This window comes from Aedes albopictus, chromosome 1 (genome assembly GCF_035046485.1).
Source record: "Aedes albopictus strain Foshan chromosome 1, AalbF5, whole genome shotgun sequence".
In the NCBI taxonomy this organism is placed as follows: Eukaryota; Metazoa; Arthropoda; class Insecta; order Diptera; family Culicidae; genus Aedes; species Aedes albopictus.
Window position 1 is genome coordinate 314,785,670 of NC_085136.1, and position 24,580 is coordinate 314,810,249.

Here is a 24,580-nt window from a genome sequence, read left to right on the forward strand (position 1 = left end):
CGCAACTGCGTTTCCGAGTATTCGGTAAACACTTATTATGTGAAACTGACTTCAGAAACCTGATTCTTCAGGATATTCTGTTGTTCTTAACCCGCTGTGGTAAAGAGCTATAGGCTCTCTTTCGCTTTATGCGTTATTACAGTGCCCTTTTCAGGGCGCTGTTTGAACCCTTTGTGGTACGCTTGTGCGTTAGTACCCTATTTCAGGGTATTTATCCTATTTCCCTACCTGTCCCTATCCCCATCCAAACCCTTTTTCCTTCCTTTTCTCTCAGGTAGATGATGAAATAGGCTGTTATTTTGGCGATGGCACAAATGTCCCAAATGGAGGATAACGTGCCTCTGGAGCCGGCCTTCTGATACCTGATACCTGATACATTTAAATCGAAATTGCAAGAAAACGATAAGAGCTAGAAGTATGGTGTCAAAGAACGAATAGTAGAGTGGAATAGGGGCCACAACTTTGCCGAAGAAAGAATTTTAATTTATTACGCATGTTTCAAAGATAATTGACATAAACAAAATGAAACACACTATTTTTGAGCTATTTGTTCTAGAAAACTTAGTTATTTAACTAAACCAATTGATTCAAAGAAGTCATTTGATAGAAAATTCCATATTCTTTCGAAAAAGGGGGAAAAAAAACTGCGATAAGTTTGACCATTCTCAAGTTATAGCCAGTTAAGGCAATAACAATCAAAAACGTGGAAAGCTCAATAACTACGTAACGGTTGAGATTTGACCATATGCGTAGAACATTTTTTTTTTCACCATTTATGATCCTCTATCATCCCTTAAAAAGTTTGCATTCATGAATCTAACACCTTGTATATGTCTCTTGGATAGGTGTCAGGCCATTCGGCCGAAGGTCATTAGGCCAACTTAGTGTTCTATGAGCATTTCCACAGTTATTAACTAAGAGCTCCTTCTACCAATGATCATTTTGCATATGTATATCGTGTGGCAGACACGAAGATAAGTTCCTGGATCGACCGAGAATTGAACCCGTCACCCTCCAGCATTCCTTTTCTACATTAGATCACTATCTAATAATTATTGATGATTCAAATATGTTTTTCCTTTTTTTAAACATAGGCTATTCTTTCCCTTTTCATATTAATTTTTGGAGAATAATTGTTGAATAATTGTTGAAAGAGGTGAAAACAACAAATCCGTTTCTAGTTTCATAACTGCTGAATTGCAATTCGGTCTAATGACCATTCGGCCTAATGACCTTCGGCCTAATGACCCAACATCTCTTTGATATGCACATATAGAGGGTCTTGCCCGGGATTTCCCGGGACAAGAATTCCGGGATATCCCGGGATCTGCAAAATCCCGAATCCCGGGATATTTTTCCGAAAATCAAGGGATTTCCCGAAAACTAGAAAAAGGCAATCTGTTCTACTAAAACATAACCTTTCAATTTAAATCATCTTTACCAAAGTTTTTTTTGGCTGAATTCATTTTTCATTTATGTGGCGTTATATTAGAATTACAGAAAAAAAACTGAATCAACAGGCAGAATATCGGAACGTGGGATCCAAGGATTTATTTTAAGCTGGTACTAGATTTTTCAGGTAGTATTCCTGGAATTGATGGCCATGTTCAACATTTTTAGTAGCAGATATGTTATACATTTTTTTTACAAAACATGCGAAATATGAAACTTTTGGAATGTTTTCTTCTAAAAAATCTAATGTAGGGTGGGGTGGGGCAAAATGGATCAGTGCCATTTTCGAGCGCATTACTCATGTTTTGATTATGTTTATGATTTTGTTAGGTGACCAGCATGAATATACAAAAGTTTAGGGTATTGATTGAAAAATTATTCACTCTCATTGGAAATAAAAAATAAAATGGTTTTTAGCCATTTTTCTTATGCGATACATTGCATATAACCTCCATATAAACAACCGCGGAGCAAGATGGGTCACCTTCAATTTTGAGCGTATTCTTGAAGCATTTAAAGCTTTTTATTTTTTATTACAAGACTATCTCACAATTCATTTCAATCAAGCGGAATGAACGCCTAAAATTATAACATAAAATTATGATAATTTTTGCCTTTCTCGTACACCAAGGTGTACCGAAAGGCTATATGTTCACTCCAAAAATGAAAATTTGATAGAGCCTCCGGAGGGGTCAAGTCTTATATACCAATCGACTCAGCTCGACGAATTGAGGTGATGTCTGTGTGTGTATGTGTGTGTGTGTGTATGTGTGTATGTGTGTATGTGTACAAAAAAAACTCACATCACTTTTTGGCAGTAAACCTCAACCGATTTTAATGACCGACGGTTCATTCGACGCGGAATCTGGTCCCATTGTTTCCTATTGAAAATGGTTCGGATCGGTCCAGCCGTTCCGGAGTTATGGCCATTTAGGTGTTCCGGACCGGTACCCCAGGAAGAGGCCAGATATGAAAATGTTACAAACCCATGCATGCGACCCATCAAACCGCGGCGTTTTCGATAACCTGATGAACGGTAAGCAGCAAAATAGTTTCAGACTATATCTGAACCGGTAATGTTCCGGAACCGGTTCCCGGTGCCCCTCCGGAAGTGGCCAAACATAAAAGTAAACTAAACACATACATGCGACACATCAAATAGCGGCTTTTTCGATAAACAGATAAACGGTAGGCAGCAAAATAGTTTCAGACCATATCTGAATCGATAGTGTTCCGGAACCGGTTCCGCGTGTCCCGCTGGAAGTGGCCAATTAAAAAAGTGAACCAAACCCAGGCATGTGGCACATCTAAGAGCTGCTTTTTCGATAACCAGATGAACGGTAAGTGGGAAAATAGTTCCAGACTATATCTGAACCGGTTGTGTTCCGGAATCGGGCCCAAGTGTCCCACCGGAAGTGGCCAATTAAAAAACTGAACCAAACCCAGACATGCGGCACATCAAATAGCGAGTTTTCAGATAATCAGGTGAATGTTTAGCAGGAAAATAGTTTCAGGCCATATCTGAACCGATTGTGTTCCAGAACCGGTTCCAGCGGTCCCGCCGGAAGTGGCACATTAAGAAAGTGAACCAAACCCATGCATGTGACACATCAAATAGCGGCTTTTTCGATAACCAGATGAACGGTTAAGAGCTGTTTTCAGTTCGGAAGGAATTTCTCACCCTATCTTAATGCATGGGAAATTCCTTGCCTGAATCACTCAAGAAATCGTTTTTCTTCGATTGCAGTACGCAGTTGAGAAGAAATGACAGTTCCAATGGCAGTCATTATAGAAAGTTTCTGCCAGGAATCGGTCAAGAAATTTCTTGAGCGATTCCTTTCGAACATGAAACTGGGCTTTTAGCAGGAAAATAGTTTCAGATCATATCTGAACCGCTTATACTGACGGAGTCGAAGTGGTGAATCCAGCTGAAGGCATCTGATGCAGACCGAAGAATAGCAGGTCGAAAAGCGTCACACCAAACAAGCTGCTTCCGTTATTTGTCAACGATAATTGCCAATAAATCCAGATAATAAGATATGATATGATTTAAAGGGGTGTTCATATTTTCAATAATGTTGGGTTCAAATTTAAGGCTACACATCTTTGCGTAACACCGGTTGTGTTCCGGAACCGGCTCCAGGTGTCCCGGAGATAAACGGTCAGCAAGAAAATAGTCTCTGACCACACCTAAGATTATCGGTAATCCTGATTGCTTCGCTGAAATTACGAAAGTGAAAATTTAAATTTTATCGCATCAGTCCCCTTTTGCGTTTAAAATTGCTGCGCCCAATTTTGATGCAACTGGTTGGTTAAGGACAAACGTCTTAAAATCCCGCTTCAACAGTGCATCGGAACTTCAGACGCACAAATCTCAAGAAGCAAGAATCAAACAACAGTGCGTTTTATTATTCTGTTCTTGCTCACTTGTAATCAGCTTAAAATGAGAAGATCAGGTGCGCTGGATTTGTTTACGAAGAGATTTGTGCGCTCGAAATCGTGAGTAGGTGACAAAGTCGGCCATTGTGGCGGCCATATTGGGATCCTAACAAGTCTGTCCTTAAATGGAATGGGTTTCATTCACGTGTTTGCCTTTTTTTCGACAAATTTTATAAGAATCTTATATTCAACGATAATAAAATATAGACTGATGTGTGCAGAAAAAAATTATCGAATTGTCTTGATAATGATCGGCATCCAGTGCTAGTGAAGGCGGTCAAGCAGTCAACTGAGAGTATAATAAGTTTCCAAATTTGATTCTGGCTTAGATGAAACTCTTGCTTTTCTGAATACGGCTGACACAAATTTCGATTTTCTCCTATGTTAACCCCTCCCCCTCTTGGAAAATTTTAGTCGGAATTCAACATTTTGAGGAAGGGCACAAAGAAATGAATCAAGAAATTTTTAAATTTTAAGGTGAAAAAGAGTCTTCCATAAAATTTCTCAACAAATTGCTTAACTAGATTTTGCTTAATTGATTGAGTATTTTTTCATCAAATACATTTATTATTTATCATCTCCCCATTGGCGAGTCAACGAGCACTGTGACAAAAGAAGAGAAAGGGATTTGTTCTGTTCTAGAGTATCCTCAGGATTCAGGAACACTTTGGCTAACGTCGACGGAAAAATACTGATTCGACGAGAAAGGCACTATCACCACTAGGTGGATTAATCTGGGTTTCTAGTGAAAACATCGATTTTCGAATCGTCTAAGGATCACTAAAATGGTAAAGTTTTTTATTTTCCAAATAAATTTATAAAATGTTTATTAGTAGCTCTTGTTTACTCAGTATGGATATGGAGCATATATGAATACGGAACAAATCTTATATATTGCGGTTTTTCGTTGAGAAAAATGTGAATTACTTAAAAGGTGACCCATCTTGCCCCGCACTTTTTTCGCGACGCAAAATCGATCACTTTTTAAAACTGTTTGTTTAACATCATATTATGTATTTAAAGAACTTTTTATCGACTTTCAGCATAGCTAACTTTAGTGTATTAAAGTGTAGAGGACGAATACAAACCTATACGATTTGTATTTACAAAGTTATGATGATCCATCCTTAGGCGACCCATCTTGCCCCACCCCACCCTACATCTTTTCAGATGTTTAATCCCTTAATAATAGTGTATTGTTATATATAATATTCATCTGCCCTGAGCATTTCCGATTAAATTATGGGCAAAACTCGCAGGAAAACGGATAAACAATTTTTAACTGCTGCAGGACTTTACTGGGATATTTTTTGACGATGTCGTAAAGATGTCGCAGGTATTTCCGGAGAACTCTCAAATAATGGGTTATAATAATAGGAAGGAATAATAATAGGAAGGAATTCCTTGTGCATTCCCTGGAGAAACTCTGGAAAGAATCCCTGGGAGAATTCCGAAAGAGTCTTCCCTGGATGGATTCCTGAAAGATTCTCTGGAGAAATGTCTGAAATTATTTATAGCATGAAAGTACTTATATGTTTAAAATTAGTCACACTGACTTCTACGCAACCAAAACCTGCGCTGCCGAGACTCTTTTGTAGCATGAGTGTTGCTTGGAAGAATCCCTGAAGGACTTATTGTTTCGCCTCTTGTAAGAATTCCTAATGGAATCCCTGAGTATACTTCTGAAGAAACTGCTTGAGGGATTCCTGCAAGAATCCCTGAATAATTTCTTGATTTCTGATTTCTGGAATTTCTGAAGGAACTTCTGAATGAAATTTTGAAGAAAAACTGAGAGGAATTTCTGAAGTAATCACCTCAGGAATCCCTGGAAGAATTCCCGGAGCAATCCTTGGAGGAATTTCTGAAAGTATATTTGATGGACTTCCTGTATAATTTCTAGGAGATATTAATGAAAAAAAAAATCCCTTAAGAATTTCCTAGAGGAAATGCTAGATAAATTTCTGGAGACATTCCTGGAGCAATTCTGGAAGAAATCCCTAGAAAAATTTCTGAACTAATTTCTTGAAGAATTCCTAGAGGAAACCATAGAGAAATTTTCTGCAAGAATCCTTGGAGTAATTCTTGGAGAAACCCGTGGAGTAATACCTGAAGCAATTCCTGGAGAAATCTCTAGAGAGAATCCTGGAGGAACTTCTGAACAAATTCCTGGCGTAATTTCTGGAACAATTCTTGGATGAGACCCAGTAGGAATTTCTGGAGAAATTCCTGGTTGAATTCTTGGAGTAATCCCTGGAGGAATTTCTGGAGAAATTTCAGAAAAAATCTCTTGAAAAGTTTCAGGAGGATTTCCTGGAAGAATCCTTGTAGGAATTTCTGGAGGATTTTCTGGAGGAATCACTAGGAAAATCACTGGAGAGATTCGTGGAGGAATCCCTGAAGCAATTCCTGGAGGAATATTTGGAGGAATACCTGGAGGCATCCCTGAAAAATTGCTAAAGAATCTCTAAAGAAATCCCTAGAGGATTTCCTGGGAGAATTGCTGAAAAAAAGGATGTCCAGGGGCAATTTCTGGAAAAAATCCTGGAGGAATGCCTGGAGGATTTCCTAGAGGTATTTCTGTGAAAGTTGCTGGAGGAATGCCTGAAGAAATTCCTGGAGAAATCACTGAAGAAATTCGCTGGAGAAATTTCTGGAGAAATGCCTGGAGGAATCCCAGAAAAATTCCTGAAAGTATTCCTCAAGAATTTCCTGGAAGAATTTCTGAAGAAATCTCTAGAGGATTTCCTGGAGAAATTCGTTGAAATATTCCTGGAAAAATTGATTACATAATTTCTGGGGGATGTCCAGGAGAAATTCGTGGATCAATTAATCCCTGGAGGAATGCTTGGAGGTATTCCTGTGGGAATTGCAAGAGGAATCCCTGAAGGAATTCCTGGAGGAATCTCTAGAGGAATTCTTGAAACAATTACTGGATGAATTTCTGGAGGAATCTCTAGAAGAAATCTGAGAGCAATTTCTAAAAAAAAATCCCTTGAGAAATTCCTGGAGAAATCCTCGAAGGAATTTCTGAAGGAATCCCTGAGGGAATCCTTGGAGAAATCCCTGGAAAAATCCTGGTAGAATTCCTGGAAGAATTGCTGCATCAATTCTTGGAGAAAAATCAGGAATCCTTGGACAAATCCCTGGGAAATTCCAGAAGGTATTCCTAGAGAAAATCCTGGAAGAATTTCAGATGGAATCCCTGTATGAATTGCTGACAAAATTCTCTTCCTGAAGGAATTTCTGAAAAAAAATCCTGGGTTAATTTCTGGAGGAATTCCTCGAGGAGACCTTGGAGAAATTCCTAGATGAAATCCTGGAGGAATCTCAGGAAGAATTCCTGAAGCAATCCTAGGAGAAACTCCTGGAAGAACTCCTGGGGGAATTCCTGGAGGAGTCCCTGAATCAATTCCTGGTGGAATTCTTGGAGGAATCCTTGAAATAGTTCCTGGAGGAAGTACTGAATCATTTCCAGGAGGAGTTCCTTAAAGAATATAAGGAGGAATTCCTGAAGGAATCCTAAGAAGAGTTCCTAGGGGATTCTTTGGAGGAATTTTTAAAATGAGTTGTTCCAGAAATAATCACAGCAAGAATTTCCTAGTGAAGTCCTGGAGAAATTCTTGGAGGAATCCCTGAAGGATTTCCTGGAAGAACTCCTGGAGGAATATCCCTGGTGGATATCCTAGAGGAGTGCCTGTTTGGATTCCCGGAGGAATCTCTAGAGAAGATCCTAGAGGAATCTCAAGAAGAATTCTTGAGATTCTCTAGAGACATTTCTGTAGGAATCCCTGGAATATTTTCTTGAGGAATCCCTGAAGAAATTCGTGGAGGAATCATTTGAGGAATTCCTGGAGGAATCACAGGAAGAATTCCTGAAGAAATTGTAGATGGAATTCTTGGAGAAATCCTTAAGGAATCCTAAGAAAAGTTCGTGAAGGAACTCCTTGAGGAATCCCTGTAGCAGTTCCCGAAGAAATCCCTGCAGGAGTTCCTAAATAAACCTCAGGAGGAATCCTGGAAGCAATTCCAAAAGGAATTCCTAAGGGAATCTCTAAACAGTCCCTTGAGGAAATACTGGATTAGTTCCTGGAGGAGTTCTTGAAAGAATCCCAAGAGGAATTCCTGAAGGAATTCTAAAATGAGTTCCTGGGGGAACCCTTGGAGGAATTTTTAAAACAATCCCTGGAGTTGTTCCTGAAAGAAACACAGAAGAAATTCTCGGGTGAATCCCTGGAGGAATTCTTGGAGAAAAACTTGAAGGAATTCCTGAAGAAATTCCATGAGGAATCCCGGAAGCAATCCTATGAAAAATTCCTTAGGAATCCCAGGAAAGCTTTTTAACAAATTCTTGGGAGAATTTCTGTAGGAATACCTAGAAAAAATATATTAAAGAATCCATGTCTGCAATAAATTCTGAACGAATTATTGTTGGAATCATTGGATGGACTCCCACAAGAATGTTTTGTCCAATGTTAAAGGAATTCCTGGATTAATTTTTAAACAATTTCTGGTTAAGTTTTCTGAAAGGGTTTCTGGAAGATATTCCTGCTTAAATACTTCGAATTATTCAAAATTGAATTATTGGAGCAATCTCTACTGAAATAATTGAAGAAATATATGGAGAAATCCATGAAAAAATCTTGCAGAAATACCTAAAAGAATCTCTGTTTACATTCCTTTGGGAATCCCTGGAGAAGGAATCCTCAAAAAAGCACTGGAAAATCACTGTTGGAACCAGGGACATTCCAGGAGAAATTCCCGGAGGAATGTCTGGTGAAACCCCTAGAGGAATTCTTGGAAAAATCTCTGGAGCAATCCATGATGGAGTCACTAAAGGAAGCTAAGGAAAAATCCTGGAGGAATTCGTCAACGTATCCTTGCAGAACTATCTGTAAAAATGTCAGAAGAAATCGTGGGAGGAATTCCTGAAGTATTTCTTGAAACAAAGCCTGAAACAGTCACTATCGGAACCCTGCCCATGGAAGAATTCACGAGAAAGAAATTCATTGAGAAGTCCCTTGAGAAATTTCTAAAATATCCCTGGAAAAGTTCCTGAAGAAATACCTGAATTGTCTGAATTGAATGCTAGTGAAAATTCATGAATTATGCGCTACTAACTCTATAGCTGCCATTTGGTTTCAAAGTCTTTTTTTTTTCTTTAGCGGGACCGATTCCGGCACATCTGGAAAGTTTGGCATGATGTTTTTGTATTTCATGAATAAACATCCAAAATGAAGCCATTCAACCAAGAAATACTTGGTGAATTTTTGTGTGGTTTTCGATCAAATCAGGTTTGATAATTATGTATAAAAGGTTTATTTCTTGAGATAATTTTTCAGGAACTCTTAATTATTAATGATCTTTGAGTTGACTCGAAATTAAAAAAAAATATCTGGCGGCCAGGGGGCGGCCACGCCCCCTCCCCCCCCTGCCCCCCTCTGGCTACGCCCATGGAGCAACAACTATTAGAGATAACTCAAATGGTAATTTTAACGAAATTTCTAAGAGAATTTTTAGATTTATTCACAGGAAAAAAACAGCATACCGTTTTCAGATTTTCTGCAGAAATAACAAAAAAAAAAAGAAAACAGAGCAATGTGTATGATTTTGTTGAGGTAAAAGCACAACCTAGCAGGGAGACCTAAACATGTTTGGGCTGAACTTTTTCAGCACCCCAGAGAATCGTGCAATATCAAAGTGCAAAAAAAGAAATAAAGCGGATGGTGCAATAAAGTCGAAGAATATAATGTAATACTATAGAATAAGACAAATAAAAAAAAATATAGGAATTGCTACAAAAACCTCAAAGATACATCTGAAGAAATTACTAGGGGTTGCAATCTTGCCATATATATCGAAAAAATGATCTATGGAGTTTCGGGATAGAAATGTTGGGATGGAAATCATGAAGAAATTTTTGAAAGAATTTTCTTATTAAGGGATTTTTTGAAGACATTCATATCAATTTTACGAAAAGTTTGTTGAGAGGGTCTGCCCTGAATTACTGTGATTTTTTTAACACAGTTTCTTTTATTTATTTCACTAAATAAGCTAATCTTTATTCCGAAATTTTACCATGAATTTACTTAATATATAATTGAACTTATTCATACATTTTCTTAAAGAAAAAAAAAAGGACGGGCTTGGTGGTCTAGTGGCTACCGCTTCTGATTTATATGCAGAAGGACCTGGGTTCAATCCCCGGCCCGTCCCTTTCCTCCTACTTTGTATCTTTCTATATACTTTCTCTCTGCACTCTACATATACAACTCATGTATATAAACATGTTCATAGTCGTCGTTAGAACAGAAACGGGTTGAAAAAGCCGTTTCCCTTCCTTCCAAACTTTCACAGCACAGTGTCACAATCCTATTAGAAAACGCCTACAAGTTATGCAATCAAGCGAACTGTGCCGCACATCTTCAAAATAATAAAAACACACAATTCTATCACCTTCCCCTGGTATCCACAAACCAATGTGTGAACCTTCTGCCAACCAATTCCCACCAACACTCCAACATCCGCATGAATTTGTGCTGGCGCAGAGGTATATTCGGCCAGATGTGGATACAAACGATTGCAATCATCACTTCCTTACCCCTTCCCCACATTGACCTGCAACCTGACGTGGCAGGCGCCATTGTCGCCTAAAAATAGAAGATCACCAACGCTCACACACTGAAGATGCCTGCTAGTCCCCGGCAGTTATCTCATTGGTCCTTGTGTGAGTGTAGGTTGTCTGGCGATACTGGAGTAGCATCCACGGGCGGTCAATCAAGCTCAAGCTCAAGCTCAAACTCATTTTCTTAAAGAAAAACAAAATGCTGACAAAAAATCTTAATAAATTGCCGTTTGAAATTTTCAAATCGCCATTCCAAACTTTTTCCATCCAAACTCCGTTAGAAAAATTCGCAAGTAAGCTACCAAAAATAACATTAGAGAAACCCCATGGGTTTATTTAATAATTGCTGCAGGAATTCCATTAAATTAGAAACGAGTTGAAAATCCGATGAAAGCTTTTCTTGGAATTCCACTCAGAACTTATTTATGTCTCAGGATAAATTATAAGGAATTTCTCTGGAAATACCATCAAGTTCTGTCAAAAGCTTCGATCGGATAAGTATGGCAAAATAGTCCAAGCTAACATTTGCACTACTTTGTAGCACTTCCGATGCTTCAGAAATTCCCGTGGCCCATGATGTCATATTGGGAACCACTTGGCTATATTCAAGTAAGTCGATCCAAAGGCGTAGAAGCTGAAAAACATTTTCATTTCATCGTCACACTTGCGGTTCTTGAGATATTCATGAGGCCCGTGACCATATATTGGAAACCACTGATCTTTTTCAACATATCTATATTACAGATACTGATACCTGAGATGATCAATCCGAAAACTGAGCTTGAGAACCACTGATCTTTGCCATACAACTACATTGTGAACTCCCTGTAGCGCAGAATCCGAAAAACCTTTTTACTTCATCCTCATATCCCAAGCAGCACCTGCAACATCATCCAAAACGTGGCTTTCTATGCTTTGGTCTAAATGAGTTGCACTGAAAGCACACGCAACTTCCATCTTGTCAATTGAGTTGCATTCAAACTCCAAAATTCGTAAAGTTTCGGCTTTGTTTCATAAAAAATCACTAAATACCTAGTGTTTGACATCGATTCGTGGAGGCGGAGCTTATATATTCCTCACAAGTGATAAAACAGTCAGCTTGCATTAAATGTGCTACGTTACAGTCATGCAACATCTAACTCTGGTTTGTTTGCTCAGATTATGTTCCAAATGTGTTGAGAAAAACTTGCGCGTCTATTCATTGTGACAGATTTCTAACTAGTGACAAAGAAGGTGCAATGAAGTAACAAATAACTTCAGTAGCTTTTATGAAGTGTTGAGCAGCAATTCTCTCACAGAGCGTTTGGTGTAGTATGTAAGGTGAGTAGTTAATATTCCTGGTGTCCGTGGTTCGAGTCTGGACATTTTTTTTTTTTCATTTTTTATCACTCCCTCTCATTTAAGTTGCATAACGATTCAGAATCTGCGGTTTTTTGATTTCAAAGAAAAAGCAATAATGCTCTATCGTCTATAATACGTACAGTGAATAAATTGCACTAAGGTTGCTGTTATTGGCTTTGAAACAAGTCGTGTTGTTGGGATATTTGGTTCTTGAGAAACTCACTTGGCACATGACCGTAGGTTGGGAACCACTGACTTTAGCAAAACTGCTAAATTATTGATTGTAACTAAATAACTAAAAATTTTTTCACTGGTTAGAAACTTTGTAATTTCGATCTTCACAAACTAAGGCGGATACAAATTTCATTTTGACTTTTTGTCTCCCCCCCCTTCAAAATTTTTCTGGCTGGATTTTGCATTTTGAGGGGGCAGATAAATAAATATTTATCAAAATATTGGGTCTGGCTAAAAATTCTTTAACAAATCCGATGAGTTTTTAATATTTTTCAGATTAAATGCTTTATTATTTTTATCCCCCCCCCCTCGACCAGCTAATGAGTGGTGGGACAAAAACTGAAATACATATTTGTAACGGCCTAATTTTGAAACTGAAAAAATACGCTCCCTCGATTTACGCACTAATTCTCAACTTTCGTCCAAGGGGGGACCTCCTCTAGGTTTGCCCCACTCTGAGGTTGCCGAGGGCCTAACAACGGTCACAACCCCCTGTTCCCTTCCATCCGGGACAGGCCAGCCTTTTCAGGCCTACCCTTCCCAGCTTTCCGGAACGCCTGGCTGGGGTCCAACTTGCTGGCATTACTGCCGACCTTCGGAGATAGTATCCTCCTAGCCTTGTGGGCATCGCCAGACAGCTCCTCATCTGACGGCTGCCTCGCCAGCTTTTGAGCTTTCTGCGAAAGCGAAGGCCTCCGTCTGGGTAGACGTCGTAACCTTTGCTTTCGCCGGTTCTGCCGCTGTTGCAGTTTTCACGAGTCTTCCTTGGCATCGTCCATCGACTTACGAAGTCGCAACAGGGCCGTTTCACGGTCCTTGCTTATGTTGGACTTCGTGGACGCAAAGCCAACGATCTTGCCAAGCTGCTGCTCAGCCACCTCTATTGCAGATTGCCCATCTCTTTTTTGGTCGATGGCCCTCATCAACCACGCTCCGTTCACCATCTCCCCCTGCAGGTTAGCCGCGGAATGATTCGGAGATCCCACGCTGGAGCTGCGTGCGCATCTTCCTGCTCCTGACTCCCCAAGCAACACACATGTTATAATAGAGTTACGACAGCGCAAGTTTTGGTTGTATATAAGTTTATTTTACGTAATTCTAACATTGTGTTGAATTAACGTAAAATAAATTTCTATACAACCAAAACTTGCGCTGTCGTTACTTTTATATAACTTGTGTGTTACTTGGGTCCTCACTTCTCCTTAACGGAGACCTTGCCAACCCACTTCTTGCGAAGGGGTTAGCCTCGCCGGTACTACACGGCTGACTCGCAAGCAGCGGGGTTCGTCAGCATCATTGGCGGAGCCAGCTTTTTTTTTCTTACTCACTCTCCTAAACATGCAGGAGAATAAGCGAGATGAAAGAGGAGGCAAGCTGCCCCCTCTTCCATCTATTTCTTTCTCGTGTATGTTTAGGAGAGTGAGTAAGAAAAAAGAAAATGCTGGCTCCGCAAATGGTCAGCATGCGTGTAACTACAGTGAATTTGGCCCCTCGGTTCCAATATCGTGCTCGCTTGCTATGAACTACAGCTAGCGTGCATGACATTGGAGCTGAGCGGCCAATTTCGCTGTAGTTGCGCCCATGACTGTAGTCCCTGCTGCTCCAAGAACTGGATGACTGCAATGGCGGCCTACAGCTGTCTTCGGCACCTTTCAGGGTTTTCTTTTTTTCTGTTCGGGTGAGCCACTGCGACCAGTATTTAGATCTTTTGTGGCATTACCCGTATCCTTAGTATTCAGTGCATGTCGTACTACTCCATTGTCATTGAGAGGCAATGTAGCATCGATTTCTGTACAGTTCCTGTTTTGTTATCCTAGAGGTGCAAGAAATCTATTGCGATGAAAAGGTCCCGTTACACAATCTATTTGAATTCTGAAAAAAACTAAACGGTGGTACTGATATTTATCCATGCATCGAACTTCTAGCCCCATTCATGTCATGCTTCTAGTTTAGTCTACCCCCCTTTCAGGGTTACCAAATCCCATTTCTTGCCGCAGCTCTGGTAGATGATATGATTGCCCCTAAACGTTCGCACCATGAATCCACTCTGATATACCGCTTTAAACGCTATGATGCCGAACCCGCGGTCTGCGGGTATGCGGGTGCTCCCCGATGAAGTTGAGATTTCTACAGTTCCACGTAATGAGCTTCCAAACGCTAGACCGATTTCGTCGCTGCGGTCGTCACCATTGGTATCGGTTCCCATTCTTCTCTGGTTGACTTTTCATTGCTTGTTGCTTAACGGTTGGATGGCAGTGCTACAGTGCTAAATAGCTAGGCTCTAAGTCTTCGCCGAGGGAAGTGTTTTTTTTTACTTCGCGCTAGCGATAATATTTTACCTGAGCATCCACCACCACTACATGTACTTGTCTGCACGAGTTGACGGACATGCAGCGAGTGCTTGTTATATTCAACACACCAAGAGAAGGAAAGCGTCCAGGATCAGCTCACAGATTGAATGGGAAGTTAAAAGCTGGTAAAATCTTGGAATGAGAACCGTTTGATTCATTCCGTAAAACCGCAAATCAAACCATTCGCAATCAAGTTTCAAGTATGCAAGAAACTGTGTGACACGGTAACTAGCCTGCCGCACGCCAACCATCGCATCGATTCTCCGCAGAAAAAGTTAAGCGGTTTTAAATTGCCCTTGTTTAACACGTTCCACATCAAACAAAAACTAAATGGATTCAGCAAACATCAGAGGCAAACAAACATACACTGTCCCGTCCACCACCATTGCATTGCATTGAGGACTACATGGTGCTGCTGCGTACTAAGTGCAGTCAGTGGCCAGGCAGTAATTTGTCAGACCTCGTCGTCCGTAGTTGAACACTACATAATTGATCAAACCGAACGCACGGTGGACGCTCGTTATGCTGTGTGATGGACGGGTTGTGCAATTTCTTGAAATCAATTTTGCAGCGTTAAAACTCAGTCTGTAAGATTTTCTGATGTATTTATTATTTAGTATTCGGAATCACCTTTAAAAATGAGGTTCTGTCAATATTTACCCATTGTTCGGGCTTACCCCGTGAGGAAGTCTTCGTCTTCAGGGATGGCTCGGTCTATCGAGTTTGATCAAACCTTTGGGTTCAATACCAAGGTTCTTCGAGTGATTGGTAAGATAGAAGAACTTCGGGCTGCCTTACACCCCAATAAATTATTATTTCCGAACCACCCCAGGCTATCCAAATTATCTGGATCCGTACCCAAGAACCCTAACTGGTCGACTCCGGTCCAGCGTCGGTTTCATCGTGTGCTTTCTGATGTTGAGCTACTGCGTCTTCGGTCAGATCTTCAACATCATCCTGCTGATGACGGGTCACCGCCAGACGGAGCAAATCATCGAGGAAGTCGCCATCCAGGTTAGCAGCACAGGCTTCTGCATCATCGGGTTGGCAAAGATGTACAGTTTGGCGTACAACAGGGCCGTTCTGAGCTGGTTGATTGCGGAATTTCGTGATAAGTGGAATTCCCGTGATCTTACGGAGGCGGATCGGGAGATGCGCGATGGGGCGTTGCGACCCACTGTGGCCATAACGACCGTAGCGGCTCTCGGAAACATCATAATGGTGTCGGCGTTCAACTTTCAACCGGTAGTTGAGATGATCTACGGACGGGTGACCTCCGGTCAGTGGATCAAGCTGTTTCCGTATGTGATTTGGTTTCCGTTCGATTCTACCGCCGAAGCGGTATACTACCTGGTATACTTGTTTGAGGTCTATTCCGGAGTTATCGTAGCTGTTGGGAATGTGGGATTCAACTGTATCTTCTGTTTGCTAACTTCGCACCTGTCGATGCAGTTGAAGCTGCTTTGCAACTGGACCGAGGACATGGTGGTTGTTCAGGATGAGAAGGGTTTGGAATCGAAACGGAAGCTTAATCGAATCGTGCGTCACCATCAGGACTTGCTCAGGTTGGTTTCTCGGTTTATTGCTCCTATTAACAAATGAGCAATTACGGTTTTTCTGACAGATGCAAAGATGCGTTACAAGCGATGTTCAGTTCCACGCTGTTTCTGAATTTTTCCGCAAGTTCCGTTTTGATGTGCATGCAGCTTTACCTCATAACTGTAAGTGTTCCCCCTGATGCCAATCCTCGTTATTCTATCGAAGCATGTCTCGATGATTACAGACAGCCGACTACACCTTGATCATCAAGTTCACCATGTTTATGCTTTGCATCCTAACGGAGATCTTCATTTTATGCTACTACGGGGAAGAAATTCTGGTCAATGTAAGTCTGACGGTCGTGACTTCCACTTAATCCTTAATCCTAACTATCATTCCGTAGAGCACGGCGATTGCACTCGGAGCGTACAGTTCCAACTGGTATCATCCGATGGCAAGCCAACGGGATCCTCGCTTTGGCAAGAATTTGATTCCGATTATTGGGCGCGCCCAGCATCCCATGGTTCTGACAGCATGGAAGTTCTGGCCCATAACCATTCGGACATTTAGTGCAGTAAGTAGATATCGGAATACAATAATAGCCGCAAATTGTTCATTGTGCCTTTTTAATAGATTTTGCAGACATCTTGGTCATACTTCACGTTACTGCGAACAGTGATGCAATAGATGGTTCTGATGAAAGGTGATCGTCAATCGTTGATTGGGAAAAGAATATTAAAGAGGAACTTTTCTTAAAACTTTTTGAGCACAGGTTCAATGTTCCTTGATGAGGCCAACGATGAATAAAATCTAAAATTCAACGTTATCAAATCATAGTGAATCACTTACGAAATAGATGTTCAATGATATAACACAAGTGCAGTGCTCAGTAAAAATCCCTTGATTTCTTCGTATCAGCAATGTATTGAAGGAACAATGCGGTCACCTGTAAGGAAAGAGAAGAAAAAAGAAGATATTAATATTGATGAAGAAATGAAAACATAAAAGCGAAAAAAACAGGACAGACTGCAATGGGCTAGACATGTTTCCCGTATGCTGGAAAATAAAAAATCCGTAGTAATCAGAAGAGGCTGTTGATTGGGGTTTTATTTATTTTCGAAAGTTGTTGGAAAGTGGAATTCATGTGCTATTAAAGATAAGAATCTAATGAGAAAAAAATCTGAGTTTGATCCAAAATAATGATCTAGAGCTGCTGCAAGTAAACTCCGAAATTGTCGGGTAATGTGGTGTGACCTCTGCATGAATTCTCATATCTTTGTCGATGTCTAACCGATTTTCAAACTTTAAGCATGACTTCCTTCAATATAAATTTTCTTATAAGATTGCATGAGCAGGTTTTTTAAATTATTTTTTTCCAAGCTCGTGTACAAGGAAGGGGTTTTAGGGGTTTAACCCCTCCCTTTGTCAAAAATAGGAAAAAAAACCCTCCCTCTGTAGCCTTTTCTGTGCACGGGCGTGGCTTGAAGCTTCAATTTTTTGGAGTGTCTTGAGTTATTAATAACAACTGCGTCTTTAAAGCGAAACTGGATGCATTTCCTTTTTCTTTGGTGTCCGATTTTTTAACCTGGTCGAATATTTACCAGATTTCCAGTTTTTTTCAATTTCACTTAGAAATGGTTTCTTCAAAACTAAAAAAAACATTTTCCTAAAACAAAAAAAAAAATAAGGTACTATATCCTTCCTTTACACGCGTATGGAAACCGATTTCCAAAAAAAGAAACAAAAAATGAGGAATGGAAATGTTGTAGTTTATTCTTGCTCTCACCCCTACATATGAATTGGCAATATCTGATATTCTTATGCAAAAATGATCACTTTTTTATGAGTCGTTTATATTTTAGCCATCCTGAGAGGGATTCTCCCAGAATCCTGAGAAGAATACTCACAGAATCCAGAGAGGAATTTTCCCAGAATCCTGAAAAAGATTTTCCCAGGATCCGGGATCCTCCCAGAATCCTGAGAGGGATTCTCCCAGAATTCCGAGATGGATTCTCCAAAAATCCTGAGAGGGATTCCCTCGGATACCTGAGAGAGATTCCCCCGGAATCCTGAGAGGGATTACCCCGGAATCCTGAGAGGGATTACCCCGGAATCCTGAGAGGGATTACCCCGGAATCCTGAGAGGGATTACCCCGGAATCCTGAGAGGGATTACCCCGGAATCCTGAGAGGGGTTACCCCGGAATCCTGAGAGGGATTACCCCGGAATCCTGAGAGGGATTACCCCGGAATCCTGAGAGGGATTACCCCGGAATCCTGAGAGGGATTACCCCGGAATCCTGAGAGGGATTACCCCGGAATCCTGAGAGGGATTACCCCGGAATCCTGAGAGGGATTACCCCGGAATCCTGAGAGGGATTACCCCGGAATCCTGAGAGGGATTACCCCGGAATCCTGAGAGGGATTACCCCGGAATCCTGAGAGGGATTACCCCGGAATCCTGAGAGGGATTACCCCGGAATCCTGAGAGAGATTACCCCGGAATCCTGAGAGGGATTACCCCGGAATCCTGAGAGGGATTACCCCCGAATCCTGAGAGGGATTACCCCGGAATCCTGAGAGGGATTACCCCGGAATCCTGAGAGGGATTACCCCGGAATCCTGAGAGGGATTACCCCGGAATCCTGAGAGGGATTCTCCCAGAATCCTGAGAGGGATTCTCCCAGAATCCTGAGAGGGATTCTCTCAGAATCCTGAGAGGGATTCTCTCAGAATCCTGAGAGGAATTCTCTCAGAATCCTGAGAGGGATTCTCTCAGAATCCTGAGAGGGATTCTCTCAGAATCCTGAGAGGGATTCTCCCAGAATCCTGAGAGGGATTCTCCCAGAATCCTGAGAGGGATTCTCCCAGAATCCTGAGAGGGTTCTCCCAGAATCCTGAGAGGGATTCTCCCAGAATCCTGAGAGGGATTCTCCCAGAATCCTGAGAGGGATTCTCCCAGAATCCTGAGAGGGATTCTCCCAGAATCCTGAGAGGGATTCTCCCAGAATCCTGAGAGGGATTCTCCCAGAATCCTGAGAGGGATTCTCCCAGAATCCTGAGAGGGATTCTCCCAGAATCCTGAGAGGGATTCTCCCAGAATCCTGAGAGGGATTCTCCCAGAATCCTGAGAGGGATTCTCCCAGAATCCTGAGAGGGATTCTCCCAGAATCCTGAGAGGGATTCTCCCAGAATCCTGAGAGGGATTCTCCCAGAATCCTGAGAGGGATTCTCCCAGAATCCTGAGAGGGATTCTCCCAGAATCCTGAGAGGGATTCTCCCAGAATCCTGAGAGGGATTCTCCCAGAATCCTGAGAGGGATTCTCCCAGAATCCTGAGAGGGATTCTCCCAGCATCCTGAGAGGGATTCTCCCAGAATCCTGAGAGGAACTCTCCCAGAATCCTGAAAGGAACTCTCCCAGAATCCTGAGAGGAACTCTCCCAGAATCCTGAGAGGGATTCTCCCAGAATCCTGATAGGGATTCTCCCAGAATCCTGAGAGAGATTCTCCCAGAATCCTGAGAGAGATTCTCCCAGAATCCTGAGAGGGATTCTCCAAGAATTCTGAGAGGGATTCTCCCAGAACCCTGAGAGAGAGTCTCCAGAGTCCTGAGAGGGATTCTCCAGAATCCTGAGAGGGATTCTCCCTGAATCCTGAGAGGGATTCTCCCAGAATCATGAAAGGGATTCTTTCAGAATCCTGAAAGGGATTCTTTCAAAATCCTGAAAGGGATTCTTTCAAAGTCCTGAAAGGGATTCTCCCAGAATCCTGAAAGGGATTCTCCCAGAATCCTGAAAGGGGTTCTCCCAGAATCCTGAGAGGGATTCTCTCAGAATACTGAGAGGGATTCTCCAAGAAACCTGAGAGGGATTCTCCCAGAATCCTGAGAGGGATTCTCCCAGAATCCTGAGAGGGATTCTCCCAGAATCCTGAGAGGGATTCTCCCAGAATCCTGAGAGGGATTCTCCCAGAATCCTGAGAGGGATTCTCCCAGAATCCTGTGAGGGATTCTCCCAGAATCCTGAGAGGATTCTCCCAGAATCCTGAGAGGATTCTCCCAGAATCCTGAGAGGATTCTCCCAGAATCCTGAGAGGATTCTCCCAGAATCCTGAGAGGGATTCTCCCAGAATCCTGAGAGGGATTCTCCCAGAATCCTGAGAGGGATTCTCCCAGAATCCTGAGAGGGATTCTCCCAGAATCCTGAGAGGGATTCTCCCAGAATCCTGAGAGGGATTCTCCCAGAATCCTGAGAGGGATTCTCCCAGAATCCTGAGAGGGATTCTCCCAGAATCCTGAGAGGGATTCTCCCAGAATCCTGAGAGGGATTCTCCCAGAATCCTGAGAGGGATTCTCCCAGAATCCTGAGAGGGATTCTCCCAGAATCCTGAGAGGGATTCTCCCAGAATCCTGAGAGGGATTCTCCCAGAATCCTGAGAGGGATTCTCCCAGAATCCTGAGAGGGATTCTCCCAGAATCCTGAGAGGGATTCTCCCAGAATCCTGAGAGGGATTCTCCCAGAATCCTGAGAAGTATTCTCCCAGAATCCTGAGAGGGATTCTCCCAGAATCCTGAGATGGATTCTCCCAGAATCCTGAGAAGTATTCTCCCAGAATCCTGAGAGGGATTCTCCCAGTCCTGAGAGGGATTCTCCCAGAATCCTTAGAGGGATTTCCCCGGATTCCTGAGAGGGATTACCCCGGAATCCTTAGAGAGATTACCCCGGAATCCTGAGAGGGATTACCCTGGAATCCTGAGAGGGATTACCTCGGATTATTCCAAAACTGTGAGAGGGATTCCCCCGGATTATTCAAGAACCCTGAGAGGGATTTTCCTTGTATCCTGAGAGGGATTTTCCTTGTATCCTGAGAGGGATTCTCCCAGAACTCTGAGAGGGATTCTTCCAGAATCCTGAGAGGCATTCTTCCAGAATCCTGACATCAAAATCAAAATCCATTAAGCGTAAATTCCACCATTTTTTTTTCTAGATTCCGCGGAATTTGTTTCTAGATATCTTTAATAATTTCCGATAGAAACGATCAAAAATATTCAGCAGTCACTTTTAGACTCTTCATTTTTATACATTTTGGATTTCACGGTGCATAATTTTAGGAGTTCCTACAGATTCAGAAAAAGGATTTGGTATATCATCTTGACAAATTGCAAAAAAAACTGACAAGTTCAGGGAGATACTCTTAACAAGTTTTTGAGAAACTTTGAGAGTCATACGTAGCTAGACAGATAGCTGCAATATGTCTAATAAAAGATAAAGGATATCACGTACATCTTGCCAGTATGCAGTCATGCATTTGAAGTTCCTATGATAAAAATTAAATCAAGAGATGTATGAAACAGTTACTTTTCTCCTAATTTTAATTCGTGACGTGAAATTTTGCGGGTCTTCAGAAATGTGGAGTTCTTATGCATTATTCCCGAGAAAGGAAATCATCCGCTTTTCAAACATCACTGATTATCTCCCAAAGAATCCCCCAACAGTTCTCATGAAAATGTTATGTAACCACCACTGCTTTGACCTTACTCAATAAAAAAAAAGACAGAATGAAAATGGAAATACTTTAGTAACAGATAGGCCACCCACGGTGTGGCCAAAAAAGAAATTTGATTGTTTTCATTCCATTTGAATGAGGGTGGTGGAGGGAAGCGGCTGTCGGATTGCTGGTCGCGCCAGTCATGGAGTCCGTTGAATGCTATTTTAAAGAAGTCTATTGGAGGATTCACATGCATAAATGGGATCAATGATTTCAGCAAAAGGTCCCACCCGGGTGGAGCTTAACCGTTGTGTGTCCGACAAAAAAAACACCCTAAACAGGCCGACAAGGGTACCCGGGTACCCACAAATTGGAACGCGCAAGTAACACATTTTTCCAATAAAACAGAATATTTTAAAGGCACGACTTCCTTGGCCATTGAGTATATTCGTGCTTGCCACACGATATTCACATGCAAAATGATCATTGGCAGAGGAAGCTCTCAGTTAATAACTGTGGAAGGGCTCATGGAGTCAAGTGTAGAAGCAAGCTTTGTCGCATTGGGGACGCCAAAAAGAAGAAGAATAAGGATGGATCAATGTGTTTTTAGCTCAATTTCTACTGAAAAACTAAAACATTAGTAATTAAATCTTCAACACCTATTAGTTTCCCAAAAACTATGTTCTCGAATTTTAAGACATCCTTTACATTTTTACCTCATCACCACCACTCGCCAAAGCTGTAAATTTAGCAAACAATTCCAAGAGAGTGAAATGAGCACTTTAAATTCCCGAAATTGCTAAGTTGGTTGGCCGGCAGGCGGTCTGCGACGATGATGGTGGTGCTGGTGACAAAATGCAGAAGAGTAACCATTTTTGGCAATTTTTGTTCCTTTTCGTTCCGATTTCGTCAACTGTGTGGAACTGTGTGAATCGCCACCGTTGTTGGATCCAATTGTGGCAGTGGGATCATTCTGGTGGTTTGAACGAGCTGGCTGTTGATTTTTCCTCCCTTCGTTTGTACGTCCCGTTGCCCGACACTTGAGAATTGAGATGTGTTTTTTTTTTCTGGTGGATAAATTCACCAGAAAATTGAAATTGGCTTCCAGGGATGGTAGGGAGAGAAAAGTAATCAGATCGCAAAGACACTTGAGTTGAGAAACACGATCCCATTTGTGTGTCCTCTCTGTGGAGTGGGTCAACGCTATATTGGGGTCATTGGAAACAACCTAGCTTGAACAAAGTGTATGGAGAACATGCAAAATTCAATAAAAACTCATTGATGCAATATTTTACAAAAGCACGGCTTCAAGTTTTATTTAGTGCTGCCATGGTGAAATCAGAGCTGGTTACTCAAGATTTCCAAATCTCAGCGGCCCCTATAATGGAAAACCCTCATAGGGATGACTTCAAATTACTGAAATTCTCACGATTTTTTCTGTAATTATTGCGGGAGGGACGTTCTTGGAGGTATTTTTTTGTTATCTGTATTAACAAGATTTTTAGCCCTAGGCTAGTCCATCTCGGGACTCACGCTTTACTTCCCTTCCGAAGAAAAAACTCACAATTTGTGAGTTTGTCGGGAGTGGGATTCCTCTTTCAAGATGTATCAACATTTTCCGGATTTTTTTGTAGACAGGATTTTCTAGAATGATTCAAGCAAGATTCGTTCAGAAATTCTTCCTGAGCAGAGTTTAAAATTTTCATTTTCAGTGAGTGAAACTCAACGTGAATTTTGAAAATTCTCAACTGAGGGATCAAAATAAAATTCATTTTGGTGAATGAATTTTTTCACCTATTCATAAATTTTTCTGTCACTGAAAATTTTCACTGAGAAATATAACTGGACCATAACTCCCGATTATACTTCCAATCACCACAAAATTTGTGAATAGTAGTTAATTAGAATATTTATTATGTTCTCTATTTGTCCATTAAGTCGGATTGTGCGTCTGTTAATAGAAATTGGACATTTTACGACGTGCGAAAAAATATTCGTGACAGAGAATTGAATGAAAAAAGAGAGGCATTCAGCTGACAATGAATGTGGCCAAACACGAATGAAAAAATGAGAATGTCAATCTTCACTTTCAATCTTCGATTTTTTTACTCTATGTTCCTGAGATTTCTCTAGCGATTATTTAGGAATTACCATCAAGGATTGCTACGCATGTATCCTTTCATATATTTCTTCAAATATTTCTGTAAGATTTTTCCATTAAAATTCTTATAGAAATTTCTCAAGAATTCTACAAATTTCTCAAAGAATTATCAAGGAGTTGCTCCAAAGATTTCTTCTAAAGATGCAATCACTGCAAAAATATTGGCAGAGATTCGGAGATTGTTTCATAGATTCATTCAAAAAATTCTAGAGGTTTTCTTTAGAAATGCAGATTTTTTCTTGGAACTCTTTCAGGAATTATTGTTGAAATTTCTCCAGAGTTTCCTTATTTGAAATTTGAAATTTTCACTAGAATTGTCAGGAGATTATGAAAGTCCCTTAAGTGGTTTCTCCAGATGTTCATCGAGGTATTCCTCAAGGGATTGCTTAGGTATTATTCAGACCTTAATTCAGGTACACTTCCATATTTTTTTGCAGTGATGCTTGAGCAATTTCTCCAAAGATTCTCTCCTGTTCTTCCAGAAAGATTCTTTAAAAACAGTTTTACAAAAACTTATTCAGAAGTTCTCTTAAAATATTTTCCAGGATGATTTTTTTTTTGTTTCTGCTGGATATCTTTCAGAAACTACTCCTTCATGGATTTTTCTTCAAGTATTTTTATGCAATTATTCCTGAAGAAATTGTATAAAAAATGTGCTATTTATTGCTCCAGAGATATCTCCAGGAGTTCTCCTAAGGATTTCTACTGTAATTCCTCCAGAGATTTCTAAGAAATTTATTGATGGATTTACACAAGAATTCTACCAGCACCTTTGTCTGAAATTTCTGCAGAAATTTTGGCAGACATTTTCAATAGATTTCTCCAGAAAATTCTCTACGAACAGCTGCAGGACTCCTTTCAGAAATATCTAAAGCAATTTAGAATTGGAATAATTTTCAGAATGAGTGTAATCACATTTGTGCCTTTTAATTCCGTGTCAGTTACCCACTGAAG

General features: G+C 41.0%; 1 protein-coding gene and 1 long non-coding RNA gene across 3 annotated transcripts in view; one reads left to right on the forward strand and one right to left on the reverse strand.

Moving 5' to 3' along the window:
• Positions 1–24,580, reverse strand: part of LOC134285753 (uncharacterized) — a 232,177-nt gene that overhangs the window by 25,721 nt on the left and 181,876 nt on the right. The gene's annotated exons all lie outside the window — the stretch shown is intronic.
• Positions 13,749–17,064, forward strand: LOC109400239 (odorant receptor 4-like). Of its 2 annotated transcripts, XM_062850273.1 has the most exons (7): positions 13,749–15,207; positions 15,272–16,004; positions 16,064–16,160; positions 16,223–16,324; positions 16,382–16,552; positions 16,612–16,681; positions 16,751–17,064. In XM_062850273.1, the coding sequence occupies exons 1-6, from the start codon at positions 15,078–15,080 to the stop codon at positions 16,663–16,665; spliced, it is 1,287 nt and encodes a 428-aa protein (XP_062706257.1). In that variant the 5' UTR covers positions 13,749–15,077; the 3' UTR covers positions 16,666–16,681; positions 16,751–17,064. The 2 variants fall into 2 exon arrangements, with proteins under 2 accessions (XP_062706257.1, XP_019528259.3); XM_019672714.3 differs by having other exon boundaries at positions 13,751–15,207; positions 16,612–17,064.

Bases quoted from the DNA above. Each gene is read 5' to 3' on its own strand.
- LOC109400239 (XM_062850273.1), top strand. From the start codon at position 15,078: ATGAGGTTCTGTCAATATTTACCCATTGTTCGGGCTTACCCCGTGAGG. The intron at 16,005-16,063 runs GTTGGTTTCTCG...TTTTTCTGACAG, and splicing joins CACCATCAGGACTTGCTCAG to ATGCAAAGATGCGTTACAAG. The intron at 16,325-16,381 runs GTAAGTCTGACG...ATCATTCCGTAG, and splicing joins GGGAAGAAATTCTGGTCAAT to AGCACGGCGATTGCACTCGG.